The following is a 27,281-nucleotide window of genomic DNA, read 5'->3' as shown; positions in this document are numbered from 1 at the left end:
AATCTTTCTCTCTCTCGCTCTGTCGCGCATCTGACATTCCCCGTCACCACACCGCCCTCCGAACACACAGCACCCGGGGCGCACCGCCGCCCCCCCGATCTCGCCGCCGCCGCCGCCGCCGGCGACCCACCGCCCGCCGGGCCCGGCGCGTCTCCCGCGCCTCCTCCTCCGCCGGGGCGGGGCGCGCGCGATGGAGGCGGCCTTCGACGCCTACTTCCGCGCGGCGGATCTGGACCGCGACGGCCGGATCAGCGGCCAGGAGGCCGTCGCCTTCTTCAAGGGCTCCGGCCTCCCGCAGCCCGTCCTAGCTCAGGTACCCCCAGATCTCACCTCACACAACCACCTCTGCGTTTCCCCAATTCCACGCTGCTCGTCTCGGTTGCCGGCGATCTCGGCCCCTCGGACCGCCCCCCGGCTCGAATTGCCAGCTCTTCGGCTTGGGGGCTCTGAGTCGAATCCGCCGCAGTTTGCAGCTCCCATTGGGCTGTCGGCGCTGAGATTTGGATGGCGGGGCTTGCTAGGCTCGTGCTTTGATCTGGCTCTGTGATTTGCTTGCTCTACAGCTTGCTGGCTACCGACTTAGGGAGGGGAGCAGCTAGCTAACTAGAAGCACACTGGTTTTACACGGCTTAGGAATTGGGAGCAACTGGGGTTTGGGATACAGATTTTGAGCTACGGACTCGTTCGGGCGCTATGCTTCTGTGATCCTAACCGAGATTTAGCACAGTGCTCAGCTTAGTTATCTTTGTACTTCCCGCATTTCCTTGGAGAAGCTTGAGCTGTGATTTGGTCAACATCTGGTGCTCAAGTGCTAGCTGAAAGAAATGGATGTGGGTCAATGATTTTAGTTGTGCAATGAGTAGCAGCTTTTAGAACCTAGTCATCACAACTACCTATGGCAGGAAACAGTATGGTTTGATTATTAGAAAGTTGAGCCACACGTCCCAAAGTATATCTACTCGATCATGCTTCTTGTTAGCATTTGAAATACTGCACTTGCAGAACTTACATCTCAATATTGGGTGAATAGACTTATCTAAAGTGATGAATTCAGTTGGAACAGATGATATGTGAAATGATGCTAAAGCTACTTACCTTGTACCTTCAGAGATGCTTGTCACTGTCTCATTGTGCATACTTGGCCTTTTGCCTACTGGTACTAATTGCCATTTGCTTCTTTTGCTGGTGCAGATCTGGACATATGCTGACAAAAATCGGACTGGGTTTCTTGGGCGTGAAGATTTTTTCAACTCGCTTAAACTAGTGACAGTCGCACAGAGTGGCCGACAGTTGACACCGGACATTGTTAAGTCAGCATTATTCGGTCCCGCTGCTGCAAAAATTCCTGCTCCCCGTATAAATATCCCAACCGCAGCTCCTCAGCCAAATAGTGTCACTAGCCCCCCGCAGCCGACTCAGGCATTAGGTCCTCGTCAACAGACTCCAGTTGTAAATGGATCACAGGGCCCTCCTGGTCCTGGATCATCATTGAATCCACAAGTACCCCAACCGGGTAATCTTGTTAGGCCGCCACAACCTCCAAGTGCAAACACCCCACAAGTACCCCAACAGGGTCATCCTGTTAGGCCGCCACAACCTCGTGCAAACACCTCACAAGTACCCCAACAGGGTCATCCTGTTAGACCGCCACAACCTCCAAATGCAAACATCCCCCCTGCTCAGGGAATTGCGCCAAGGCCACCTGTAGGAGGTGGTCTAAGTGGGCTAAATCAGACTGGTTCAACGACGGCAAATCTATCCACCGATTGGTTCAGTGGCAAGAAAAGTGCAAGTCCATTGGGAGGTACTTCGCAAGCTCCAGTTAGAGGTGCTTCTCCACAGGTGAACCTTGGCACCGTGGGAATACCAACACAGAGTTCAACTCCTGCAGCCCAGACACCGGCTATTACGACATCTGTAAAGCCAAACCCAACAGATCTAAACATTCTGTCTTCACAACCAGCTGTTAATGACTCCAAGGCATTGGTTCCCTTAGGAAATGGATCTCCGTCCAACTCAAGTTTTGGGGTTGATCCTTTCTCTGCAACTCCACAACCAACGCAAAATTCATCTTTCCCCCATGTTTCAAATGGCTTGCCCGGTTCTACAGCCCATGGCCCAGCTGCTGGACCTCATCACCCCCCTAAGCCAATGCCACCTGGTCCTGTGCAGGGTATATCATCGTTGCCTTCTCATATTGGTCAGGTGCCACCAAACCAGCCAGCTCCTAAGCAAAACCAGTTTAATAGCATACCGAGCACTCCAGGACCACTGAGTGCTAACATCCCTGGTGGACAAATGCCTACAAATCAAAAACAGTTTCAGGCCCCATGGCCCAAGATCACTCAAGCAGATGTCAGGAAATATATGATTGTATTTATTAAGGTAGACAGAGATCGAGATGGGAAGATCACTGGTGAAGAGGCAAGGAATCTGTTTTTAAGTTGGAGGTTGCCAAGAGGTAGTGTTTCTTCCATGTATATTTACCATATTTCCCTCCTGATACTGTGAATGATGGACTGTGTTCTCTTTTTGTGTGCCTGTGAACTTGGTACATTCCATCTAAGCAAATAACTAGGTGATGATTATATGCATAGTGCAGCGTGCAAAAACATCAATCTGTTTATATAAGTGCAAATTCTAGTTCGAAAAAGGAATTCTGCTTTTGCAGTCATTCCTTGACTTTTTTTTTCGCCATGAAAATTGCCTTTTAGGCGACTAATTAGTTTTTTACACTTTTTTTTTCAAATTCATTGGCTGTTGGTGCCATGCTATTGCTTGCTGTCGTTAGACATCTTTTGCATGTACTTATACCTACAAATATGTATTTATGTTATTAACCTACTCAGATATTTTCTTTTGCTACATGCAATTTGAATTGACATATTTGATCATGTTTTATCCTAGCATCCATATCCTACTATTTCTTGATAGTGAAAGATGTGTTTTTATATTTGCATGACATTGTATTATTGGAGTTTAGTGCCTCAGAGCACCAGCACAATCTTATATTGTTATTGTTGATGAATAAACTGCCATCAGATATTCAGATAAATACTGTCTGTTTGTTAGCTTGTTTTCCCACTGAAAGTTACCTCTGATGCTCAAATTCTCTCTGGACATTGGTTCTTATTTATTTCCTGCCAATAAGTTTCTAAAATTTCTGCCCCTCTCCACTTATAGAGATCTTAAGGAAGGTGTGGGATTTGTCCGACCAGGATAAGGATGGGATGCTGTCTTTCAAGGAATTTTGTTTTGCTGTGTACTTAATGGAGAGGTTCCGAGAGCAGCGACCACTTCCTGATGTATTACCAGATGGTATTTGGGCGGAGGGAATTTCACTACCCTCTACTGGCCAGTTTGCAGAAAACCCTAGTGGCCCGGCTCCTCATCAAAGTGCTGGTATTTATCTAAAGAAACTGTTCTGTTCATTCTTTTGAGCACTAACTAATGAGATACCCCCCTGTCACTGATCTGGTTTTTGTTGAATAATTGTTGTAGGGTTTGCAAGTAGAGCAATGCAAGGACCACATCCTGGAATGCCTCCTTCATCTGTGAAGCAACAACATCGAAGGCCTCTTCATTTCGATGATGATACTACACCGACTGAACCACAAAAACCTAAGGTCCCAGCATTGGAGAAACATTTGGTTGGCCAGCTTAGCAAAGAGGAACAAAATGCACTCGAAGCGAAGTTCAAGGAAGCTTCAGATGCCGATAAAAAGGTATTTACTCATCACGCTTAATTAATGAAAATATTTTTGGACTTTTCACATTTAGGATACTAGAAAAACAAAAGTAAATCCAAATTAATTTTGATTTGGCTCTCCACAGCTGGGTTCTTGTTCAATATTTTCCATTCCATAGTTCACGAGAACTTAAACTTGAAAAATTAAATTTCTGAAGTTTTTTCTTGAACAGCTCAGGCATCACATACTTTTTGAAACTTATCATGGTAGTGCAGGTAATAACTAAGATGTTTAAACCAGAATATATATTAACACTATAGTAATTAAATCATGTTCGGGTAAGTGTTTCACAGGTTTGAATTCATATTCTCATAGATTCATGGAAATGGTGATGCCATTAGACTTCCAGCTAAATTATCTTGGGGCAAAAATGCAATGTGGATTTGCAACATCATACACGCATTTAGGCTGTCCTGATGTGTAACATGAACATGTTTTAAATCTTTATGAAGGTTCAAGAGTTGGAAAAGGAAATACTGGATTCCAGGGAGAAGACTGATTACTATCGCACCAAGATGCAGGAGCTGGTAAGTACTCTATAGCAATATATGCCAATATGCCTTACTATGTAAATGCAAACATATATTCTGAGTGCAAGAATTAGGTCCATCTATATTGAGAAGCATAACTATTTGTATGTTTAGGAATCTTGGCGAGGTCTTTGTTGATTCAATTCTACTTGCATTTCCCATTTTACTCGTTTAGCTGCTGGTATAGCATTTCCATTAAATGATGTGATATTTTACAACTATAAGCTGCAGCGTACTGTCCTATACCAATTGGACATATTCATCTCTATCATTTAGCTATAATACTTGACACCTAATATCAGCTATTCATATTTGCAAGTTGTATGTGTTCATGTGATCATGTCTGACTTGATTTCTTTATTTTGCCCTAGATTCTCTACAAGAGTAGGTGTGATAACAGGTTTAATGAAGTCTCAGAAAGTATGTCTGCTGATAAGCGCGAGGTAATGTTTTCTGTAATCTTGATTAAGAAAATGAGCTATGCAATTCATTGTTCTGCCTTTTCGGTGTAATTTCTAAGGTGTGTATTGAAGCAAAAGGTAACTACAATGTTGTACTGTACAAGTTGTATATTGTGATACATAACGTAGTACATGTGCAAGCCTCCAGTTATTGCATGCTCTTGGAACAACTCACAGTATCCAGCTTCTTGTTTTGGGGGAATTATAAGTTAGTATAGTAAGAGCCAGAAAGATAGTTTGACGCATTCATGAATCGTGAACTGTGTTTTATCTGTCATATAATGTCTCTTGTTGTATTATGGGCTTATGGCATTTAATTAAATAATGGCAACCCTTTGTAGTTCTTATAACAAGTTGCATAAATCTCATATTTCTTGATCAATACTGTATTCAGGTTCAATCCCTTTCGGCGAAATATGATGAGAGATGCAAGAAGGTTGGAGATGTGGCATCAAAGCTATCAATGGACGAGGCTACTTTCCGTGAGATCCAGGTATACTTGTGATTTTATCCCAGTAAATGATAAAAAGTTAGTCTTGAGATCTGGACAGACCTCATTATTTCTCCTTTTGCTCACAGGCGAAGAAATTGGAAATTTATAATTCTATAGTTAAGCTGCAGAAAGGGGATGGAGATGACGAGAAGCTTCAGGTTGGCCTTTTGTTATTCAGTATCTTTCATGAATGTGACATTGTAATGTTCTGAAACTATTGTCTGACGATCTTTTTACCTTGCTTATAGGAGCGGGCTAATCAGATACAATCTGAACTTGAAGAGCTCGTGAAATCTTTAAATGAACAGTGCAAGAGATATGGATTGAGAGCTAAGCCAACTACTTTAGTGGAGCTTCCTTTTGGTATGTGCTATTATCGTGTTTAAATTAGATTTTAACATAAGTTTCCATGTTAGTAAGTGTTTTTTCTCTTACTGGTTTTGTTATCTTGTTTAAATTAATCTTGTACCTTGATTTTCAGTTTGTCTGGTATGAATTGAGCTAAAATGAATGCTAGTGCATTCTGCCCACTGCCCAGTATCATAATATTTCTGTTAATGAAAGCAATGTTTACTGCTTCTAGTTTGTCTATTGCATCAGATAGAATGTGACATTCATCACAAACCAGTTTTGCTGCTAACTTGACTTGCTCTTCATTTTCAACGGGCATTGTACTATTTGTGTTGCTTGGTTGCCTTACAGAATAATGAATGATTTACTTTCCCATCTCATTTTTAGGTTGGCAACCTGGAATACAAGAGACAGCTGCTGTTTGGGATGAAGAATGGGATAGATTTGCAGAAGATGGTATGCTAGCTTGATTATATTATCATCTCCTTTATTCGATGTGTTACTTTAGAGCATTTGTAGATTTGAAACATCATATTCTGCTTTCTTTCTCCAGGGTTCTCTATAATCAAGGAACTCACAGTCGAAGTGGAGCCTCCTGCTGTAAAAGAAAGTCATCCTACTGTTGAAGATGGCAAAGTTTCTAGCAATGGGGTATCGGCAGCTACATCAACAGAGAAAGAAGACAGCAAGACCGATAAAACTGCTGCTGCTGAGCAGACTGTAGAACCTGAAGCAACTGGTTCCAACGGCAAAGCAGAATTAGCCAAAAATCCTCCAGTTAGTCCTGCAAAGAAGGCAAAGGATGTTCATACTAATGAACCATCGGGAACAAATGCCGACTCACCACGTGCTGCTGATAGTATCAGGTATAAATTCCATCTCTCTTTCCATTTTACATGAAATATACACCTGGCTCTTGCTAAAAACAAGCACAGTCATTTGTTTCTGCAAATCATTTATTTGATTAAAACAAGCGTAAGCTCTCATGTCAATTTTGTTGGTGCCTAAAGGTCACAAGTTTGAGCTGAAGTTATGTTATGAAGACCAGTTGCATCTGCTATAAATTTAACCTTGCATGTGCTCCCCTTTACCTAATATTGTTAATGGAACTGAAATAAGCCAATTCAAACCTTGAAAACATATGCTGCTTGATGTAATATACTCCCTCCGTCCCATAATATAAGAACGTTTTTAACACTACCACAATATAAGAACGTTTTTAACACTACACTAGTGTTAAAAACGTTCTTATATTATGGGACGGAGGGAGTACAAAACATTAACAACATGCATGAGACTCCTTTGTGCTCAGACATGCATCCTCTCAATGAAATACTCCCTCCGTTCCTAAATATAAGACCTTCTAGAGATTCCAATATGGACTACATACAGAGCAAAATGAGTGAATGTACACTCAAAAGTATGTCTATGTACATCCGTATGTAGTTCGTATTGAAATCTCAAAAAGGCCTTATATTTAGAAACGGAGAGAGTAATACTTTGATAAACACCTTTGTTGTTTATTTTTACAAAAAAATACTATCTTATTGCATGGTAAATTTGACAGCAACGATGGAGCATCTGATTCCCCTGTTCGTGGAGATAAAACCAATAACAGACATTCTTGGGGCCCATCTTTTGATCATGGTGATGATAATGACTCCCTATGGAACTTCGGAGATAAGGTCAAGCTCTCTTCATGCTTTCCGTGGCATCGTGTCATGTTGTATAAATATTTTCTATGTAGCACTGAACTCTGCAATCTGTTTTGCAGGATGGTGAGAATGGTGATTCAGATCTATTCTTTGGGCCAGGAGGTCTTCCCCCCATAAGGACAGGGGGTTCTACATCTGCTAGTGCTTTTGGCAAGGAGCAGAAACCGATGTTTGATTCTGTCCCAGGCACTCCAATGGAGAAGCCATTCTTTGATTCTGTCCCAGGCACTCCACTACAGAAATCCGTCTTTGATTATTCCGTCCCAAGTACGCCGATGCAGAATTCATCCTTCGACTACTCTGTTCCAAGTACACCGATGCAGAAGTCGCTCTTCGACTCTTCTGTTCCAAGTACACCGATGCAAAGATCACTCTTTGATTCTTCTGTGCCCAGCACGCCGATGCAGAAATCACTGTTTGATTCTTCTGTTCCAAGCACACCAATGGGGAATTCATTCTACGACTCTTTCCCGAGCACCCCAATGCAGGGTTCACTCTTTGATTCTGGTCCAGGCAGAGTGGAATCTCCTACGGCCGGGAGCACCTATGGCGGCGGTCAGCAGAAGGGATTCTTTGACTCTTCCGTTCCAAGCACGCCGATGTACAACTCCAGTTTCTCGCCAAGGTACAGCGAAGCCGGGGACGACAGCTCGTTCGACACCTTCTCCCAGATGGACTCCTTTGGCGCGAAAGACAGCACTTCGTTCGGGCAGCCGCGTGACAGCTTCTCACGGTTCGATTCCTTCGGGAGCAGCGCCGAGCTTGGCAGCGGCAATGACGCATTCGGGAGGTTTGACTCTTTCAGCAGCAATGCTGATCAAGGCGGTGGCAGCAGCTTCATGAGGTACGATTCCATGAGCAGCAATGCCGACCAAGGCGGTGGTAACAACAGCTTCATGAGGTACGACTCCATGAGCAGCAACGCTGAGCAGGGCAGCGGTGGCAACAACAGTAGCAGCTTTATGAGGTACGACTCCATGAGCAGCAACGCCGACCATGACAGAAGCAACGTGTTTGCGAGGTTCGACTCGATGAAGAGCACTGACTCCCATGACCAGGGCTACTCCTTCGACGATGACGACCCTTTCGGCACCGGGCCCTTCAAGCCGTCCAAGCCGTCGACAGAGACCTCCAGCCCGACGAGACATGGGACCGACAAGTGGAGCGCGTTTTGACAGGCACCTGTATTATATAGAGGTCATGATGTGTGTGTTTGTGCACCTTACTGCATATATATATACACGTACAAGGAAGGGCAAGACATTTTTGCTTGGGAGGAGAGGGAGCTTGCTTGTGTGTTTGCTTTGCGTTTGTTGCTGTTTATACCTAGGGTCGGGTCGGATCGGATGTTGGTTCAATTGCACATGTTTGGCTGGGATGAATCGTGCTTATAAACATTCTTTATACCTTGTATTGTACAAGTTATCGTCAGTCGGTCGGTCACTTTCAGTGGATATTGGAAAATTTCCGAGCTTTTTCTGTCCCATGTTTTTGTAGCATTGCTTTTGTTTCCTTTCATTCTTTCTTCCTTGTGTACGTCTGCTCTTCACTCAGAACTTTGCTTGCTGTGAGCTGAAGTATTTGGCTAGTGACTAGTGATCATGTAATCTGTCAATATAGAAATTTATGAGATCACTTTTTACGATGTTTTTGGATTCTTTTTGCAAGGATTGTTTTGGAATCTGGGGTCATGTTTTGCTTGCTCCCTCCTTGGGTGAGTCCTCGGTTATCAGAATCAGCTGATGGTTTACCGCCACTTTTTCTGTGGCTATGGTTGTTGTATCCTCGTATATCTTCTTACGACAATGATATGGTTCTATGATATGATCCTGGCACATCGGCTTTTCGTAAACCGTTTACTAATTTGTTCAAGTTGACTGTACTTGCGCGTATGACAAGACCATGATCAGTTCCATGGATGAAAACCTGAAAGGCTTTGCTGTCCACCGATCATTTTCAGATGTGCCTGGTCGTGCCGAAAATCGCGGAGCTCCAGTTTGAGTGCATAGATACAACAATCAAGACGGCACAATCGTATCACCATCGAAACTCGCTGGATTTCCCAAAATGAAGAGAAATGTGGCCCACTGACACGCCATGTAATCAAGTTACAAACCTTCCATCCAGAGAAAGATGACCTCTTCAACAAGTTTCTGTCCACACCAAAAAGGCAAAAAAGAAGCAGGAAACAAAAGGCTCTTGCAAGGTACAACCAAATAACAAGCTGGTGAAACTTGCGAGTTACAACCAAATTGCACACCGGATAGTAGAAAACAAACAGCCTATGGAAGAGATACCTAATAACATTCCAGCAGCAAGAAAATGCTTTCGCTCAAAGGGCACGACCAAGAGCGAATCGCCCATCCGAACGATGTCATCTGTGCATCTTAACCATGCCAAAACTAAAGTAAATTGGGGAGGCAGGGAGGAACAATTATAAATAGGCAGTTCTAGGTAATACCATAGGTCGATACTCCATAATTCGGAAGCTTAACAAGATGATCAAGACATCATAGCAAGCACCGAATGTTTGACTGGCAGTACAAGTAAGAAGAGCCAGGAACAAACGGCATGCTCTCAATCCAAGGGAAAAGCAGAGCAGGAGCCATGGTCATTCAGGAGAATGGAGGCTCCTCAATCCTCATCTTTTTCTTGCATCGCATCATGGCCTGGAATCGGAACAATGCTCTCCTGGAGGCGGTGGTGAGTAAGCAACATGCAGTAGTGGCTCTTTCCAATGTGCACAATGCCTAAGAACTTGCCATCAACATCGCAGCGCAACACATGTTTTCTGTTAAACATGATCAACAACTCTCGCTTGTTAAGCACAGCCATATCGTTCAACAACCGCACCGTGGAATCAGATGATATTCTCGGTTTCTTTTTGGAAGAAGCCGAACAAAATTTTCTTGACATGTCAATCCGGTACTCAAAAGCCCATGTTCCAGCCTCATAATCCTGCATCACCCAGACATCCATAGAAGTGGACCTGGGGGTCGAGCCGCCCCAGAAAGCAAGTGTCCCCTCCATGTCGAACAACTTCCTACAATGGTACGGCTGAGTGGGACCGCGCATCCATCGGAATGACTCTGATTCCTACAATGGTGCTCGGAGCCTGGGAGGAAGGGCCAGAGTTGTTGATGGGAGGCTCCGGCACCGGCTTCTAGAGAAACAACGACGAGGCTGGAGGGCCGCCCGTGCCCGTCGACGATGGGGAGCGACGGCTGGCGGCGGCGGTGCTCGAGCACGAATGCAGGCGTGGACGTCGCGCTGCGCCACGACGTGCCGACGTCCTTGGACGGCAGCCTGATGAGTATCTTGTCAATGATCTCCTCCGGCAGATACTCGAGCAGGGTCGCGCCTCTCGTGCCCGGGTCGAGCAGCTGAAATCAAGAAGACAAGCAAGCACAAATTGTTACTAGCTCGCAGCTGATTGTAGTCACACATTTGACAGTGCAACGTGAATGCACTTGTGTGATTGTGAATGCAATTGATTGTGCATTGTGTTGCGGTAAAAAGTGCTGAGAAGCTTCTCAGCTGCAGTTGCTCTGTTTGTGTGTGTGTGTGCGCGCGCGCCACAACTGAACCACCTCGCGGCGAAAAGTGAGACGAGGACGGGTTGGTTTACCCTCAGCGGCCATCACCATAGAGTACACGAAGGACGGGATTACCCTCACCGCGAGTGTGCGTTCGGCCGCCTCTGTTTGATCTGAGCGTAGGACTGCTGCAGAAGGGGACGCACCGGAGAAGAGAGAGAGAGAGAGACGGCGGGCAGCTCACCTGCGTCGCGGAAGAAGGCGGCGGAGAAGGGTGTCTTTCGTTGTACCTGGTTTCACGTTTTTCAATGGAAAATGGTGGAGCCGGGGGGTGTTTTCTGCCCTCCTGTTAGTCTAAAAAAAAGAAGGCGGCGGAGAAGGTCAAGGTGGCGAGCTGGACCGATACTGGATTTTCCTCCCGTGCATGGTCCTCTGTACAATACCACGTATGCTCTGTGAGATACACCTAATAATTGTCCTAGAGCATTAATGGTGGAATAGTGATACATGCAACAGTCATCCCCTGTGCGTAATCAATTATCCATACAAAAGCCAACATGACGACGGTAGCCGACTGGAGACGCTTCTGGACTGGCCTTTTGCCGCTCTAGCCTTCTCTCCTTTTCCTCTGCTCTGCTTTCCTCCTCTTTCTCCGCCCAAATCTTCTCCTTATCTCTGATCTCCTTCTATTTTCCAGCCTCCTTTTCCTTCCTAGATCCCTTTCTCCTTCTCTGCTCTAAGTCGCTCTATCCAGCGAGTAATGGAGGGTCAGGATGCTGGTGTTGAGGGTGCGCCTGTGCGGCCGCAGGCGGATAAGCCAAGGGCAGGTCGACCTAATCTGCTAGCACCAGATCTTGTGTGCCCTCATGCGGATAGGCCGGGGGGAAGTGGAGCTATTCAGGGGGCTCATCTCCCCTCTCGCTCGATAGCGCCAGATCCTGGGATTGAGCTCACCATGCAAGCGCTTTCAATCAGTGAGCCGGAATTTGTTCATGTTCAGGCTGAGAACCAGGCACATGAGGAAGGACAGGATGCAGAGTTTAATATATTGATGAAGCTTGCTTCTACTGGAGGTCCAATCAGAGTTCTTTCTCTTCAGGCTGTGCAACAATCTATGGCTAGAGCATGGAGGGATAATTATTACGGTATATCTCAATTATCAAGGTATGTTTTTGTGGCGCACTTCCGCTCTTTGGAAGCTGTTATGTTTGTGATTACTCGTCAGCCTTGGAGCATGGGTTCAGGCAACTTTTTGATTGAATGGATGGATCCGGAGGAACAAGATAAGAATATTCAGGACTACAAGTTTGATTCAATTTATGTCACTGTTCGGATTTATGGTATCCCCATCAGGTTTAGAACCCAAGCACTGTTAGCAAGCATCCTGCAAAAAGTGGGGCAGATTTCAGAGTTTCATCCGATTAACAAGAGTATGATTTCGGCTAGGCAGGAATACATTTGGGGTACTATTAAAGCTCAGATCAGTAGACCTGTGAAAGATAAAGTTTGGGTTTCTTATGGCGAAGACTCTGCTGGTTGGGCCTATTTGTTCTACGAGAAGATTGGCAGAATCTGTACTTTTTGTGGAATTATGTTTCATAGCGTCCAGCATTGCAAAGCTAGAAACAGTGTCCTTATTTCAAGGAGTAGGCTTCAAGTCTCTTTGGAGGGTATCTCCCCAAATAAATTTGGCCAGTGGATGACTGCTGCAGATTTGATTCCTTCTCTTTCAGAAGAACGTAATCTGTGCAAAGCAAATTCATTCTCATTTTTTGTAAATCCTCAGTTAGCCAGATTGCAGAAGCAGTTCATAGAACACCCTAAGGGCAAGGGGATAGCTGTGGATAGCGCGGATGCGGAGGAAGCTAATCAAAAAGAATTATCTCTTTCTAAGATTAATGAGCAAATTAGAAGGATAGAAGAAGGTGGTTCATCTACAAATGCAGAACTACAGATATTGCAGAATCAGATGGGAGGTATGGCTACGAGGTGTAGCTATAGTCAGGGTCAGTGCCCGAGTCAGAGCGACGCTGTTAAGATTTCAGCGGTGCCATCAACTGTAGTTAATATGGAGACGGCCTCTGTTCCGGACAATAACGCAGGAGGAGTTCAAATTCAAGGCTTGCACACTCCAGTACAGCAGGGTGCTGTTATTCCTAATCCATCACAAATCTCCATTTTGTGTGCTCTGCCTGCAACTCACATCTCAGATACTGGCCCCTCATCTGCTATTCAGGCTACTAAGGAAGACTATAATCCATGTGGGAAAGCTCCTGCTAATCCATCCATCTTCCCAGGTGTTGTGCCTTCCTCGCCTCCGCCTCTTCTCCCTGTCCCCTCTCCGCTCAGATCCAGTCCCAAGAGGCTGCCAGAGTCGCTGTTTGGGCTTCCGGTTCCGCCGGCGAAGAAGGCCAGCATCCATGGAGGTCGTGGGAGGGCAGAAGATCAGTCTGATTCGGTGCTCGGAGCTCCGCCTGTTAGGCAAGTTCTCTCTCCACAGCCATCTGCAACTAGTGGTATGGGAGCCTTCACAGTGCCTGCTAGTACAGGGAGAGGAAGGACTTTGGACGGTTCTTCGCCTTTTGGATCCGCAACATCTCAGGGTGGCTACCATCGATATCGCTATAGCAGATGGGATATTCCTCCGGCCAGGGGATATGGAGGTTTGTGTTCCAATATGCATGGGGTTATGTGCAATCGCGCTTGTTCCTCCACTTGGAAGCGTGACAGTGGAAAAGGTCTGCATGTTGATATGGGCGAACATAGCCCCAGAATTCAAACCGCAATGAAAAAACAAGATGACTTTAGTTCCTCTGGCCAAGGCAATACATTGGATCTTCGGAATGATCAAGTTGGAGAAAACATGGAATTGAATGTTGGTATGGATAAGAGGGTGGCTGAATCCTTTCCTCGGGCAACGGCGCATGGCCCTAACGCGCCTCGGGCGCCATGAAAGCAATAGCATGGAATTGCCGAGGTATGGGCCGAGACCTTGGCAATGATCGAATGTTGTTCCTGGCCAATCTGGTTCGCTCTACAAAAGCTCAGGTAATTTTTGTTTCAGAAATCAAATCTTCCAAAGTTTGTTCTGTTGATCTTGTAAAGAGGTTTGAGGTGGCTGACAGTTTTGTTGTTCCTTCTAGAGGGGCTTCAGGAGGGCTCTGGCTTATGTGGAATGACGATCTTAAGGTTTCTGTTCGTAGTTCTTCCTTCCACTTTATCTTACCGGATGTAGTTCATCTAGCCTCGGGGGTTCACTTTTGTTTGGTTTGTATATATGGTGACCCCTACCATAGGCAGACTAGTGACATTTGGAATCAGATCTCCACTTTTGTGTATGATAACTTTGGCAAACCCATGATCTGTATGGGTGATCTTAACGATATTTTGTATGATACGGATGGTTGCAATGGTACTGTTAATTATTATCGTTTGTCTGCTTTTCGTGCTATGATTAAAAATTGTGGCCTCTTTGACATTGGTTTTAGTGGTCCTGCTTACACTTGGCGTAATAGGCAGCACACGATTAGGCCTATTTACAGACGTTTAGATCGTTGTCTTGTTAATGCAGATTGGTGTGCTCTGTATCCAAACTCTAAGGTGCTTAACTTGCCTATCATCCTTAGTGACCATGCTCCCATTCTCATTTCCACGGATGGTAGTTTTGTTAAACCTAGGCAATCCTTCAAATTTGAGAATTGGTGGTTAATGGAGAAAGATTTTAATAGTTTTGCTAAATCTTCCTGGAACAATGTTAGATCTACCTCTTTTGTTGCAAAAACCACTTCTTTGGCAGGATCTTTGAAAAAATGGTGTAGGAAGAAGAAACCCTTTCAACTAGAACTGCAGGAGTTGGAGTCCCGTATTAATCAAATTCAAATGCTTCCTTGGAAACAACAAGATCATAATCTGGAGCAACAACTAACCCTCAGGTATGAGCATGTTCTCAATCAACTTAATAGCTTTTATAAGCAAAGAAGCAAGAAGGGTTGGGCTACTGGTGGTGATCGTAATACTAAATTTTTTCATCAAGCTGTTCTCAAGAGGAGGAAGAGGAATACCATTTGCTCTATTAAAGATGAAAATGATGTTTTGCATTTCAGACCTGATCTCATTGCTAACACTTTTGTTAACTATTTCAGATATATCTTTTCGTCTCCTAATGTTAATTCTGGAAGACCTTTTCTTGCTTCACAGTTTCCTGACGGCTCTTTGGATCCCACTTATCTAATTCCAGATAAAAGTGAAGTATTGCAGATCTTGAAGGATATGAAGTTGAATGCTTCGCCAGGGCCGGATGGCTTCAATGTTGAGTTTTATCTAGCTGTATGGGATTGGATAGGAGATGAGGTCACCCAGTTGGTGGTTAATTTTTATAAATCAGGTATATTGCCACCTCATATTAGTGACACTAACATTGCTCTCATTCCAAAAAAACTGGTTCCCCAGGTTCCTATGGATTATCGTCCCATTAGCCTTTGTAATGTCATATACAAAATCATTGCCAAATCCTTAGCTAATCGCCTCAAGCCTCTTCTCCCTGATTTTATTGACCATGCTCAACAGGCTTTTATTGAGGGTAGAAGGATTAGTGATAATATTATTATTGCTCAGGAAATCACCCATTCTTTTGCTCTTAAATCCTGGAATCAACTTGCTTTCATGCTTAAAATTGATCTTGCGAAAGCTTTTGATCGTTTAGAATGGAGCTTCATAGTTTCAGCTCTTGCTCGTAAAGGTCTGCATGGTCATTTCATAAATTTGATCTATGAATGCATTTCCACACCCACTTTCTCTGTGGTTATTAATGGTAAACATTCTCATAAATTTAAAAGCGCTAGGGGTATTCGCCAAGGTTGTCCTATGTCCCCTTATTTGTTTGTTTTGGCCATTAATGAATTGTCTCTTGCTCTTAATGATGCTCTGGCTGATAATCATTTGCAGGGTATTTCTCTTGGACCAGGTTGCCCTCCTATTCATTCTCTCTTGTTTGCAGATGATTTATTAGTTTGTGGGCAAGCTTCGGTTCAAGAGGCAAATGCTATGGCCCAAATTATCCATCATTTCTGTTCTATTTCTGTGCAAACTCCTAACTGGGCGAAATCTGCCATTATCTTCAGCTCTCGTGTTAGTCAGGCTGTAGCTCATGATATTAAGCAGATTTTCCCTGTTTCTAACATGGAGGCTCATTTTTCTCATCTGGGTCACCCTCTTATTCTTCCTGCTAAGAATAGATCTGCTGCCTATAATTTTGTTTTAGATAAATTTCTGAATAAGCTACCGGCTTACAAGGCTAACATGCTTTCTCATGCAGCTAGGCTTGAGTTGATCAAATCTGTTTTCTCTGCTATTCCTGTTTACTATATGGCTAACATTTTGTTCTCCAAAAAACTTTTAGCCAAACTCACTACTATTATTAGGAACTTTTGGTGGACAGGTATTAGGGAAAATAATTCCACCAGGGGTTTGTGTCTTCGCGCTTGGAAGGATATTTGCAATTCAAAGCAGGAAGGTGGGCTTGGTATTAGGAATTTGCAAGCGGTTAATGAAGGGTTGATTCTTGCAGCTGCTTGGCGTCTGGCTAAAGATCCTTCCTCTCATCTTCATTTGGTCCTTAAATCTAAATATTTCTTTGATACTTCGATTTGGCTGGCTAGCTCGTCCACTCCAAAATCTGCTTTTTGGTCTGCCATTCTTAAAATGCTTCCAAAACTCAAAGCTCATTCTTTCTATCAGCTCACTCAAGGTAATGTTTCTATATGGAGCACTCCCTGGTGCTCTCTTTGGACTACTGTTTATGATCACCTTATTGTTCAGCCTTTAGGTTATGTTTACCCTTCTCTTGTTAAAGATCTTTGGGTTCCTGGAACCAAAATTTGGGATAATAATTTGATTTTTTCTCTTTTCCGACAGCCTCTTGCTAATGCTATTATTCAAACTGATATTATTCAAGAGAACTGTCCGGATATACTTTGTTGGGATATAACACCTAATGGCAATTGTACTTCCAAATCCACTTATAAATTGTGCTTGCAGGACATTCATGCTAATCCTAGATCTGCTCCTTCTCAAGTTCCTTTGCAGATTAAAAATCTTCTAAAGCTGATTTGGAAGCAAAAGACAATAATTCCTAGAGTCAAGACTTTTGCTTGGAGGCTTCTTAGGGAGGCCCTTCCCACAGGTTTGAGAGCTGGCCGCTTTTCTCTACATATCTCTCAATTTTGTTGCAGATGTGGACAGCAAGAAGATGAGATGCATTTGTTTTTTCTTTGCGACTTCGCTAGAGCTGCTTGGTTCTCTTCTCCTTGGTGCATTAGAACGGATGCACTAATTCAAGCCAATCCTACTATTCACAGCGTTTTACATGCTTTAATTAACATGATTCATTCCCATGCATCTGTGCCTAACATTCTCAATTTTTTGTGGTGCCTATGGAAAGCTCGGAATGACCATCTTTTCAACAGGAAGAGAGCTCTTCCCTATCAAATTCATATTGCTGCTAAAGCTCTCGATGTTGAATTGAATGATAATATGCATGTTTCTCTCCAAAATAACGTTGTTTGTGTTGTGCCTACTGTTAACCAGCTACCTATGCAGGGAAAAACAATTAAGTCTGATCTTCTGCTAACAGGACCAAGAGTTTACTCTGATGCAGCTTTCAGGTGTAAAAAAATCCCTGGTTTAACTCAAGGAATGGTGGCTACTGGCATCGGAGTCTACCTTTGTTTGCCACAAGATCCGACAGAAATCAATGTTCAGGTTCAAGCGTCTTCTGCGGATACAGATTCTCCTTTGAAAGCGGAAGCTTTGGCTCTTCTCTTGGCGGCTCAAGTGGCTAATCGCCTTAACATTTCTCAACCTACTTTCCTCACCGACTGCCTCTCTTTGGCATCGTTTGCTGCTTCTTCTAAGGCTTCTGATGTTGCCATCCCCTGGGCTATCAGGAAAATACTAGCTGAATTTTTCTTCTTCTCCTCTGATCTTCATGCTCAGGTGTTTCACATTTCTAGGGAGATCAATGGGATTGCCCACAATATGGCTCAACAGGTTCTTAGGCCTTATCTAGGACCTGACATATGCTGTTTTGCCTCAGCTCATCGAAATGGATCTTGCCCTGTAGTTTCTCTTCTTTCCAATTTTTAGTTCCAGGGATTTGTAATCCATGCTGTACACTGTTATTGAGCTGAATAGTAAAGTTTGGCGCTTTGTGCGCCTTCTGTTGTTCAAAAAAATACAAAAGCCAACATTTTATTTTCTTGTGAGATATTCATTCTTTTGAATAAATACCTCATTTTAAAATCTTCTTATATATTTGAATTCTTGACAACGTGGCCTTTAAAACAAGATCAATCATGAACATATTTTCATATAGTAGCCTGTTGTGAACAGGAAAAAAGAAAAAGAAGGACGCATGCATGGCATAAAGTGGATTGATAACCGATGTGGTGATATGAGGCTATTAATGCGAATGGTAGATACCAGCTACACGTATACGAGGAAGGCTACTTGCATGCACGGATCTCCAGCAGAACCAACGACGCGGTCGGAGAATAGATTTTCTCGAGCTGGACCCCCTTCTCTTCTTCCCTTCCCTTGGTGAGAGCTCGAGTGAGTGAGTGAGGACGGGGAATTTCCGGACATGGACCATATTTTTCTGCTTTGGTCTCCCCTCCCAACTGGGCCCAGTAAATCATCCGGCCGGCCCCAAGCTCCCTCAAGGCCCAAGCTATCCGGGCTGTGAGATGTAGCACGTTTGGGCCAGCCTATTAGCGAGTTTTGCTCGCTCGGTCTCTGCCTTCGCTCCAGGGAAGTGACTAGCTTCGGACTCGCTGAAGGGCGAGCGAGCTGGGCCTTCAAATACTCGCTCAGCAAGTATTTGAAAAAAATGTTGACAAGTGTTTGAAAAATGTTGATCATGTATTTCAAAAATATTGAACAAGAATTTGAAAAAACGTTGATCATGTATACGAGAATGTTGAACAGGTATTTATGTTTCCTAAAAATGTGTATAGAAAAAATGTTCACCATGTATTAAAAGATGTTAAATTTGCATTGGAAAAATGTTAGACATGTATTAGAAAAATGTTGTTGACATATAATTTTTTTTAATAAATACCAAAAGAACAAAGAAAACCAAAAAGAAACAAAAGAACCAAAGAAAAATGAAAATGAAAATAAAACCGAAGAAACAAATGCATAAAAAATGAAAAAAACGAAAAAAAGCATTGGAAACCAAGAAATAAACAAAAAACCGAAGAAAGGAAAATGCGTAAGAAAAGGAAAACCGATAAAAACAATGAAAGAAACAAAGTAAAACAAAAAAATGGAGAAGAAATAAGAAAACCAAAGAAAAAATAGGAAAAAGAAAAAAACCAGGAGAAAACCGAGTAAAAATAAGGAAAACGAAAGAAAGAAAAGTAAAAACAGGAAAAAAGTAAATAGGGTAAAACCCAGCTTATTTTCCTTCTAGTAGGACGCGCTCTACACAGTGAACAATAATTTGTGTTTAGTGTACTGGCTCCCCGCTCTGGGAAGCAACTAGTTGATCCTAGGATCGATCCCTCGCTAGCACCATTCATTGGGAAGTAACGCACATTGGAGTCACTCAACATGAGGCTTCCCTCTCGTCTTGCTGAATTAATTCGAGATATAAACGCTGCAGGGAAATGACGCACATTGGAGTCGAGCTCGAAGGTGTCGTGGTTGTAATTTTCTTTCTTGGCTGTAGGAGCGTCCTCCCAGTCGTCAGTATTGGGCCGGCCAAACTTCCTAGTTAGTCCCCCTTTTTAATGTTCATTTATACATTTTTTTGGCCGGCGCTCCTATAGCAAGACCTTGATTGTGCATAGGCTAGCGTTCTGCTATTTTTTCAGTTTTGTCAGGTCACTGTCTATGTGGATTGTACTGATCTTTACTATATGAATAAGACACATATTACCATGGAAAACAAATACATATTTAACATTTTTTTTATAATGTTACACACATTCTTTTGAAGCGCGTGACATTTTTTTACTCTTTCTTTCTGAATGCTATAAATACTCTTTAAAACTATGGTAATTTTTTTACACCAGGTTAACATTTTTGAATTTTTTACACCGCGTTAGCATATATAAAAATTATTTTAGATGCATATGAAAAATTGTACACTGATTATGCAACAATGTAGATATCAAACATATATTTGAAAAAAAAATCTTGATCATGTATTTAGAAAATGTTAAGCATGTATAAGAAAATGTTGTTGATGCATACAAAATATATACAATGCGTATGAAAAAGATTGGACATGTGTTAAGAACCCCAAAAAAAGAAATAAAGAAAACCTAAGAAAAAAAAGGGAAAACCAAAGAAAACTGATGCAGAAAATGTGAAAACCCTGGTAAAAAGCATAGAAATGATATCGCGTGCGGCCATTGTATTGTGCCAGCCCCATAGTGCCTACAACGCGGCTAGAGTACAATCCACAGGGCGCGCGCGATGCAATAGTTACAGTCAACATGGCGTGCCCATTTCTTTCTTAGAGAGAAAATCGTCACAGTGTAAGCATCAACATTTCATCAATTTACAGTGCGGTCGGAGAATTACAAGAACATTTCATCAACACTCACTACCAACAAGCAACAACACTGTGAAAGCATCAACACTCACTACCTACAAGCAATAACAATGTGAAAACAACTAGCTCATCCTTGCACTTCGCAAGAAGGACCCAGTCCTGGTGATCTCTCGCAGTGGCTTATTGGTAAACCGTATGAGGTTGTAAGCCCACGCGCCTGAAACGGCGCCGCTAACAGGCCCGATGATGTAGACCCAAATGCCGGTGTAGCGGCCGAGGACCATCGCTGGACCGATGGTTCTAGCAGGGTTCATGGATGCTCCTGATATAGGCCTGCACATCACAGTCCGTGTTCGGAAAATTATTACTTTCTTAATATAATTGAATGACAAAAATCAGTCTGGGATATTTTAGTACCAGGTTCTTTTCACGAAACATAATGGTAGAATGCAATAAAATATTACAAAATTCCAACCGCTTCTATGCAACAGTTAATGCTTAGTGTTTTCTTTCCATATGTTGACAAACTAGTAGATTATCATGAAAACTACTTGCATATCACTATTTTAAAGATATTTATAGCCTAAACTCAATATTTTTACCCACTATCGAGTGTCAGCGCTTAGCTGATTTTAAGGGGAAAAACTCTTTTACCACGTACTTCAACCTTATTCCGATGCAGAGGCGAAGACAACCCCATACTACATAGGCCATGGCCGTCATGGACTGGGGCGTGACAACAACTCCATTCATGGCCTGGGATGTGCATTTTCTGTACATGGCGACGCAACTATTCGGACATGTAGAAGCGCATGCTCTAGCCAATGCAACCAAAAAACCGATCTGATGGAAGAGACTAATGGACCGGGGCGTGACAACAACTCCATTCATGGCCTGGGATGTGCATTTGCTGTACATGGTGACGCAACTATTCGGACATGTAGAAGTGCATGCTCTAGCCAATGCAACCAAAAAACCGATCTGATGGAAGAGACTAATGGACCGGGGCGTGACAACAACTCCATTCATGGCCTGGGATGTGCATTTGCTGTACATGGCGACGCAACTATTCGGACATGTAGAAGCGCATGCTCTAGCCAATGCAACCAAAAAACCGATCTGATGGAAGAGACTAATGGACCGGGGCGTGACAACAACTCCATTCATGGCCTGGGATGTGCATTTGCTGTACATGGTGACGCAACTATTCGGACATGTAGAAGTGCATGCTCTAGCCAATGCAACCAAAAAACCGATCTGATGGAAGAGACTAATGGACTGGGGCGTGACAACAACTCCATTCATGGCCTGGGATGTGCATTTGTTGTACATGGCGACGCAACTATTCGGACATGTAGAAGTGCATGCTCTAGCCAATGCAACCAAAAAACCGATCTGATGGAAGAGACTAATGGACTGGGGCGTGACAACAACTCTATTCATGGCCTGGGATGTGCATTTGCTGTACATGGCGACGCAACTATTCGGACATGTAGAAGTGCATGCTCTAGCCAATGCAACCAAAAAACCGATCTGATGGAAGAGACTAATGGACCGGGGCGTGACAACAACTCCATTCATGGCCTGGGATGTGCATTTGCTGTACATGGCGACGCAACTATTCGGACATGTAGAAGTGCATGCTCTAGCCAATGCAACCAAAAACCGATCTGATGGAAGAGACTAATGGACTGGGGCGTGACAACAACTCTATTCATGGCCTGGGATGTGCATTTGCTGTACATGGCGACGCAACTATTCGGACATGTAGAAGTGCATGCTCTAGCCAATGCAACCAAAAAACCGATCTGATGGAAGAGACTAATGGACCGGGGCGTGACAACAACTCCATTCATGGCCTGGGATGTGCATTTGCTGTACATGGCGACGCAACTATTCGGACATGTAGAAGTGCATGCTCTAGCCAATGCAACCAAAAAACCGATCTGATGGAAGAGACTAATGGACTGGGGCATGACAACAACTCTATTCATGGCCTGGGATGTGCATTTGCTGTACATGGCGACGCAACTATTCGGACATGTAGAAGTGCATGCTCTAGCCAATGCAACCAAAAAACCGATCTGATGGAAGAGACTAATGGACCGGGGCGTGACAACAACTCCATTCATGGCCTGGGATGTGCATTTGCTGTACATGGCGACGCAACTATTCGGACATGTAGAAGTGCATGCTCTAGCCAATGCAACCAAAAAACCGATCTGATGGAAGAGACTAATGGACTGGGGCGTGACAACAACTCTATTCATGGCCTGGGATGTGCATTTGCTGTACATGGCGACGCAACTATTCGGACATGTAGAAGTGCATGCTCTAGCCAATGCAACCAAAAAACCGATCTGATGGAAGAGACTAATGGACCGGGGCGTGACAACAACTCCATTCATGGCCTGGGATGTGCATTTGCTGTACATGGCGACGCAACTATTCGGACATGTAGAAGTGCATGCTCTAGCCAATGCAACCAAAAAACCGATCTGATGGAAGAGACTAATGGACTGGGGCGTGACAACAACTCTATTCATGGCCTGGGATGTGCATTTGCTGTACATGGCGACGCAACTATTCGGACATGTAGAAGTGCATGCTCTAGCCAATGCAACCAAAAAACCGATCTGATGGAAGAGACTAATGGACCGGGGCGTGACAACAACTCCATTCATGGCCTGGGATGTGCATTTGCTGTACATGGCGACGCAACTATTCGGACATGTAGAAGTGCATGCTCTAGCCAATGCAACCAAAAAACCGATCTGATGGAAGAGACTAATGGACCGGGGCGTGACAACAACTCCATTCATGGCCTGGGATGTGCATTTGCTGTACATGGCGACGCAACTATTCGGACATGTAAAAGTGCATGCTCTAGCCAATGCAACCAAAAAACCGATCTGATGGAAGAGACTAATGGACCGGGGCGTGACAACAACTCCATTCATGGCCTGGGATGTGCATTTGCTGTACATGGCGACGCAACTATTCGGACATGTAGAAGTGCATGCTCTAGCCAATGCAACCAAAAAACCGATCTGATGGAAGAGACTACAGGCACGCCCCCTCACGTGTGGCTCCCTCAGGTCTACACGTGGACCGAAAGTGGGCTGCAATATAATTACGCCAGCCGGATTCAATATTATTGCATTTACTGGGTTTTGAACCCTGAACCGGTTGGTTGTAAGTTTATGCACCTAACCAATTCATCCATCAGACCGATCTGATAAAAGAAACTAGACAACACATTATACGTCAACAGGACATATACTAGTTTTTCTAAGAAAAAACCAATCTACAGGCACGCCCAGTTGTTAGGCCATGTGGATGCTGACCCAATCAACACATTGATCCCAATATCCCACGCCACACAAATATTTAAAAACAATTACATGAATTCTCTTAAATAAAAGACACATACCCCCACTGTTTTCAAGTTAATCTCACTTGTTCTCAAAATCAATAGATATAACTAGCTAATTGTTAATGCATTGCAATAAGGTCATACATATTCTAGTGGTTCAACATTGGTCATGTTCGAAATAAACCTTACACCCGCCACATTCTAATGAAGGAAGTGATTTAATTTGATTGAGTTAATCAAAATATTTGATTTGATTGCTCGTGTCCAACATATAGCTAGAATGTTTTTACTTAATTTGATTGATTTAATACAACTACCCCACGCCCGCCAAAGGTGGCGCTGCAAAATATTTTATTTGATTTTATTAGCTAATGCATGAGTGGGAGAGGGGAGGCTTCACCAACAGGCATATGACCACAACTCTCTCCTATAGTAGAGATAATTTAAATTGTATACACCAAACTTTTCTAATTCCAGATCGTAATTTATGGTTACTTAATGCAACTTAAAGATCCTTTAATTGTACTTCCACATTGCAATTCCGATATATTTTCTGTGTTGTTTCACCTAATAAAATCCATTTTTTTGTACACAATCAGATTAACACTAAAATGATATGTGATACGGTGATTGCATACAAAACTCACTAAACTTTTAGCACGCCAATGTACAAATGGCAGACGTACAATAGTGGGCTAACCTACAATTATATTTATTCGGCAATTATCTAATTCTATGTTATGGTTCCAAATAGTTCCAGTATCGTTTGACATGGCATCTGAGTTGTTCGCCACATGGGCGTGGCATCTGGTGGGACACCATGCTGGTTTGTGGAGTATTTGAAACGGGTTTTGTTGTGCAAATAGTTTTCTTTAGGGCAAATCATCGATTAATTGTTCACACTAGGAGATAACTAGAGGCTAAAAGCACCATATGTGTAAGAAAGGAACCCATGAATATGTTTCAATCAATCCTCTACACAAATAACATGTTTCAATCAAAAGATGACTTTGCTGACAACCAAAGTCCAAAAATGGCGAGTAAAATAGAGTAGTTATCGTGGAATACCCGGCAAAGAGCACGTTTAGTAGCACGGTAGCTCCAACGGCCAGACCGGCGAGCTCACCAATCTGCTTGGAGTGAGAGGGGAAAATCAATGGTGGTGCGAACCAATTCATATAGTTGAGCAGAAAACTAAATCAATGGCTAGGGCAAGGATTACTTACGGCTCTGTTGTCGGTGGCGACTCCGGAGACGACGAACATGAGGTAGAAGGTGATGATGAACTCGAGCACCAGCGACTGGACGTCCGACCCCGACGGCACTGTCCCGAAGAAGTGCTCCGGCTCGCCGCCGAACAGCAGCCGCAGCGTGATGCTCGCCGCCGTCGACCCGATCACCTGGGCCGCCGCGTAGGCCGGGACCTGCCTCCACGGGAAGCGGCCGCAGGTGGCGAAGGCAAACGTGACGGCGGGGTTGAAGTGCGCCCCGGAGATGTGGCCGACGGAGTAGACCATGACCATGACGGCCAGGCCCCAGGTGATGCAGATGCCCGGGAACGTCACCGTGCCGGCCGTCCTCTTGTTCACGGCCACCGCCGCGCAGCCGGCGAAGATGAGGAAGTAGGTGCCGAAGATCTCGGCCAGGATCTGCATGCGCCCATGATCCAAGAATGAATGTCGCCTTCAGATGGATAGATAGATTATTTGCTCGCTTGTCCAAGTTGCCCAGAGGCTCAGAATAAACCAGTACCAGTAGGCGACACTTTCAAACCCAAACAACTGGTCCTTTGGAATTTTGCTTTAGCCGCAACGTTACAATATTGCTGCGTTTGGATATTGCAGCGTGGAAAGCTGTCGTGTTTGTCCATTTGTTTGACTCTTCTAGTGTTTGAACTCTGCCCTGTTTTTCTCTCTTACCTCAGCTATGGCGTTCACGACAGCTGCAACTACTTTGTGCTGGATGGATAATCATGCTTGCCCGGACCGCATAAGGATTCTCAGAAACGAAAACAAGAATAAAAATCCGTGGATGAAAAACAATCCATGGTTGCATACGCAAACATACATACCTTCTGCACGAACTGGACGGAGAGCATGGGCTGATTGCTGGTGCTGCTCAGAGCTTGCTCCCCTGAATTCTCGCACCCTGCTGGTTGATTCACTCCTCCTCTTCCTTCCTCCAAAGCTCCGGTGAGGTCCTGGTCTTGCAGGCCATTAGCTCCAGCTCCATGCTCTCCTCCTGCCATGCGCACGTCTTCAGCTCTCCTCCAACCTCCCGCTCCGCTCTGCCCCTCTCTCTCTGTGTCTCTTTTGTTTCAATACGCTGGCTTCTGCTATTTATGGGTTCCAGGCTCCCATCCTCCAGCTAGACAGCGAGGTCCACGTGTTCTAGCAAATGTTATCTTGTGATTTCTTGCGTTGACCACCGAATCACGAACCCTCCTAATGCCCGGAGACGGTAGCTACGAAGTTTCTTTGAAGAATGCATATGATGTCCGTGTCTCATATGTGTCACAAACAAAACGGGCCAAATAGGAGGATCATCGTACCATAAAGTAGACTAGTCCATGTGCTTTACCGGGATGTTCACGGCATCCAGGATGCTCCTCGATCGCTTCACGGAAAAGTGTAAATCAGAAACAAGTGGTGCGTTCCTTTGTGTTCCCTTCTATCTGTCCATTTCGATTTGGTGCCGAACGGAATTCGCCGCTCTATTTTAGTAGGGAGGATAGGATTGTAACGTTGATGCTTACATTTGGTCCCTGCAATAGATGGTACTGGTGGAGCAGGATAAAATTATCTTATGGGGCGCAACGTTCATGCTTATCGCTTTCAGATTATCCTTCTCCACCAAATCTGATCTACAGTATTTCAGAATCAATCAGACCTTGGCTGCAACGTTGGCGTTTTTTTAAAAAAAAATTCTTTTTTACGAATGTGCAACGTTGCCGTTGCTCGTGCAATTATATGCTCCAGTGTTTGACCTTCTACGCGTTTTGGTGGAATATACACCACGTGTGCAGATCTTACAAAGAACGAGAAAATGGAATCAAGTTTGCTTAGCTCGTCGGCAGTTTTGTATTCTCTCAAGCAGTTTGGCGAATGGTGATGTAGCTATCACAAAGTGGGAACACAAAGTGTGAACTGCCTGCGCAATTGGCCGGAAGGAGCCAAAACCAATTTCAAGCACTCGTATTAGCCTGCTTCACATTTTCTCTTTTATTTGCTCATTGGCAAAAAAATAATCGATAAATGATGCATTTTATTAACTCGTTTTTTTGACAAAGGGTGAGTTTTATTGGACTAAAATGAAGCATCAAGAGACTACAAACATAATATGCACACACCTGGCCTCTGCGTAGGGATGCACACAACCAATGCAAACATATGCACAAAAAACACACCGGGAAATAGCAAGTTGTATAAGACCAAAGCTATGCGTAGGCGAGACAAAAAGGAAAAAAAAACCCGAAGCAACCTCTTCAAGTCATACTGCGCCAGCATCGGGA

General features: G+C 43.9%; 3 protein-coding genes across 4 annotated transcripts; 2 read left to right on the top strand and 1 right to left on the bottom strand.

Annotated features, from left to right (window-relative positions):
* The first annotated feature begins 6 nt into the window (after positions 1-6).
* LOC123149808 (epidermal growth factor receptor substrate 15-like 1) lies at positions 7-8,783 on the top strand. Its single transcript, XM_044569546.1, has 13 exons — positions 7-313; positions 1,192-2,461; positions 3,184-3,402; positions 3,502-3,725; positions 4,202-4,276; positions 4,651-4,722; positions 5,135-5,233; positions 5,320-5,391; positions 5,482-5,596; positions 5,972-6,040; positions 6,138-6,450; positions 7,152-7,269; positions 7,359-8,783. The coding sequence occupies exons 1-13, from the start codon at positions 191-193 to the stop codon at positions 8,472-8,474; spliced, it is 3,885 nt and encodes a 1,294-aa protein (XP_044425481.1). The 5' UTR covers positions 7-190; the 3' UTR covers positions 8,475-8,783.
* A 2,644-nt stretch (positions 8,784-11,427) lies between these two features.
* LOC123149806 (uncharacterized) lies at positions 11,428-14,232 on the top strand. The gene is made up of 2 exons (XM_044569543.1): positions 11,428-13,883; positions 13,979-14,232. Exon 1 carries the CDS (start codon positions 11,596-11,598, stop codon positions 13,786-13,788), a length of 2,193 nt encoding a protein of 730 aa, XP_044425478.1. The 5' UTR covers positions 11,428-11,595; the 3' UTR covers positions 13,789-13,883; positions 13,979-14,232.
* A 5,965-nt stretch (positions 14,233-20,197) lies between these two features.
* LOC123149807 (aquaporin NIP1-3) lies at positions 20,198-26,091 on the bottom strand. 2 transcript variants are annotated; one of them, XM_044569544.1, is made up of 4 exons: positions 25,842-26,091; positions 24,997-25,419; positions 24,839-24,900; positions 20,198-20,727 (listed from the first exon to the last, which is right to left on the bottom strand). In XM_044569544.1, exons 1-4 carry the CDS (start codon positions 26,016-26,018, stop codon positions 20,517-20,519), a joined length of 873 nt encoding a protein of 290 aa, XP_044425479.1. In that variant the 5' UTR covers positions 26,019-26,091; the 3' UTR covers positions 20,198-20,516. The 2 variants fall into 2 exon arrangements, with proteins under 2 accessions (XP_044425479.1, XP_044425480.1); XM_044569545.1 differs by lacking the exon at positions 25,842-26,091 and having other exon boundaries at positions 24,997-25,425.
* Positions 26,092-27,281: the final 1,190 nt, after the last annotated feature.

This window comes from Triticum aestivum, chromosome 7A (assembly GCF_018294505.1).
Source record: "Triticum aestivum cultivar Chinese Spring chromosome 7A, IWGSC CS RefSeq v2.1, whole genome shotgun sequence".
Lineage (NCBI taxonomy): Eukaryota > Viridiplantae > Streptophyta > Magnoliopsida > Poales > Poaceae > Triticum > Triticum aestivum.
This window is presented reverse-complemented; position numbering and strand designations above follow the sequence as displayed.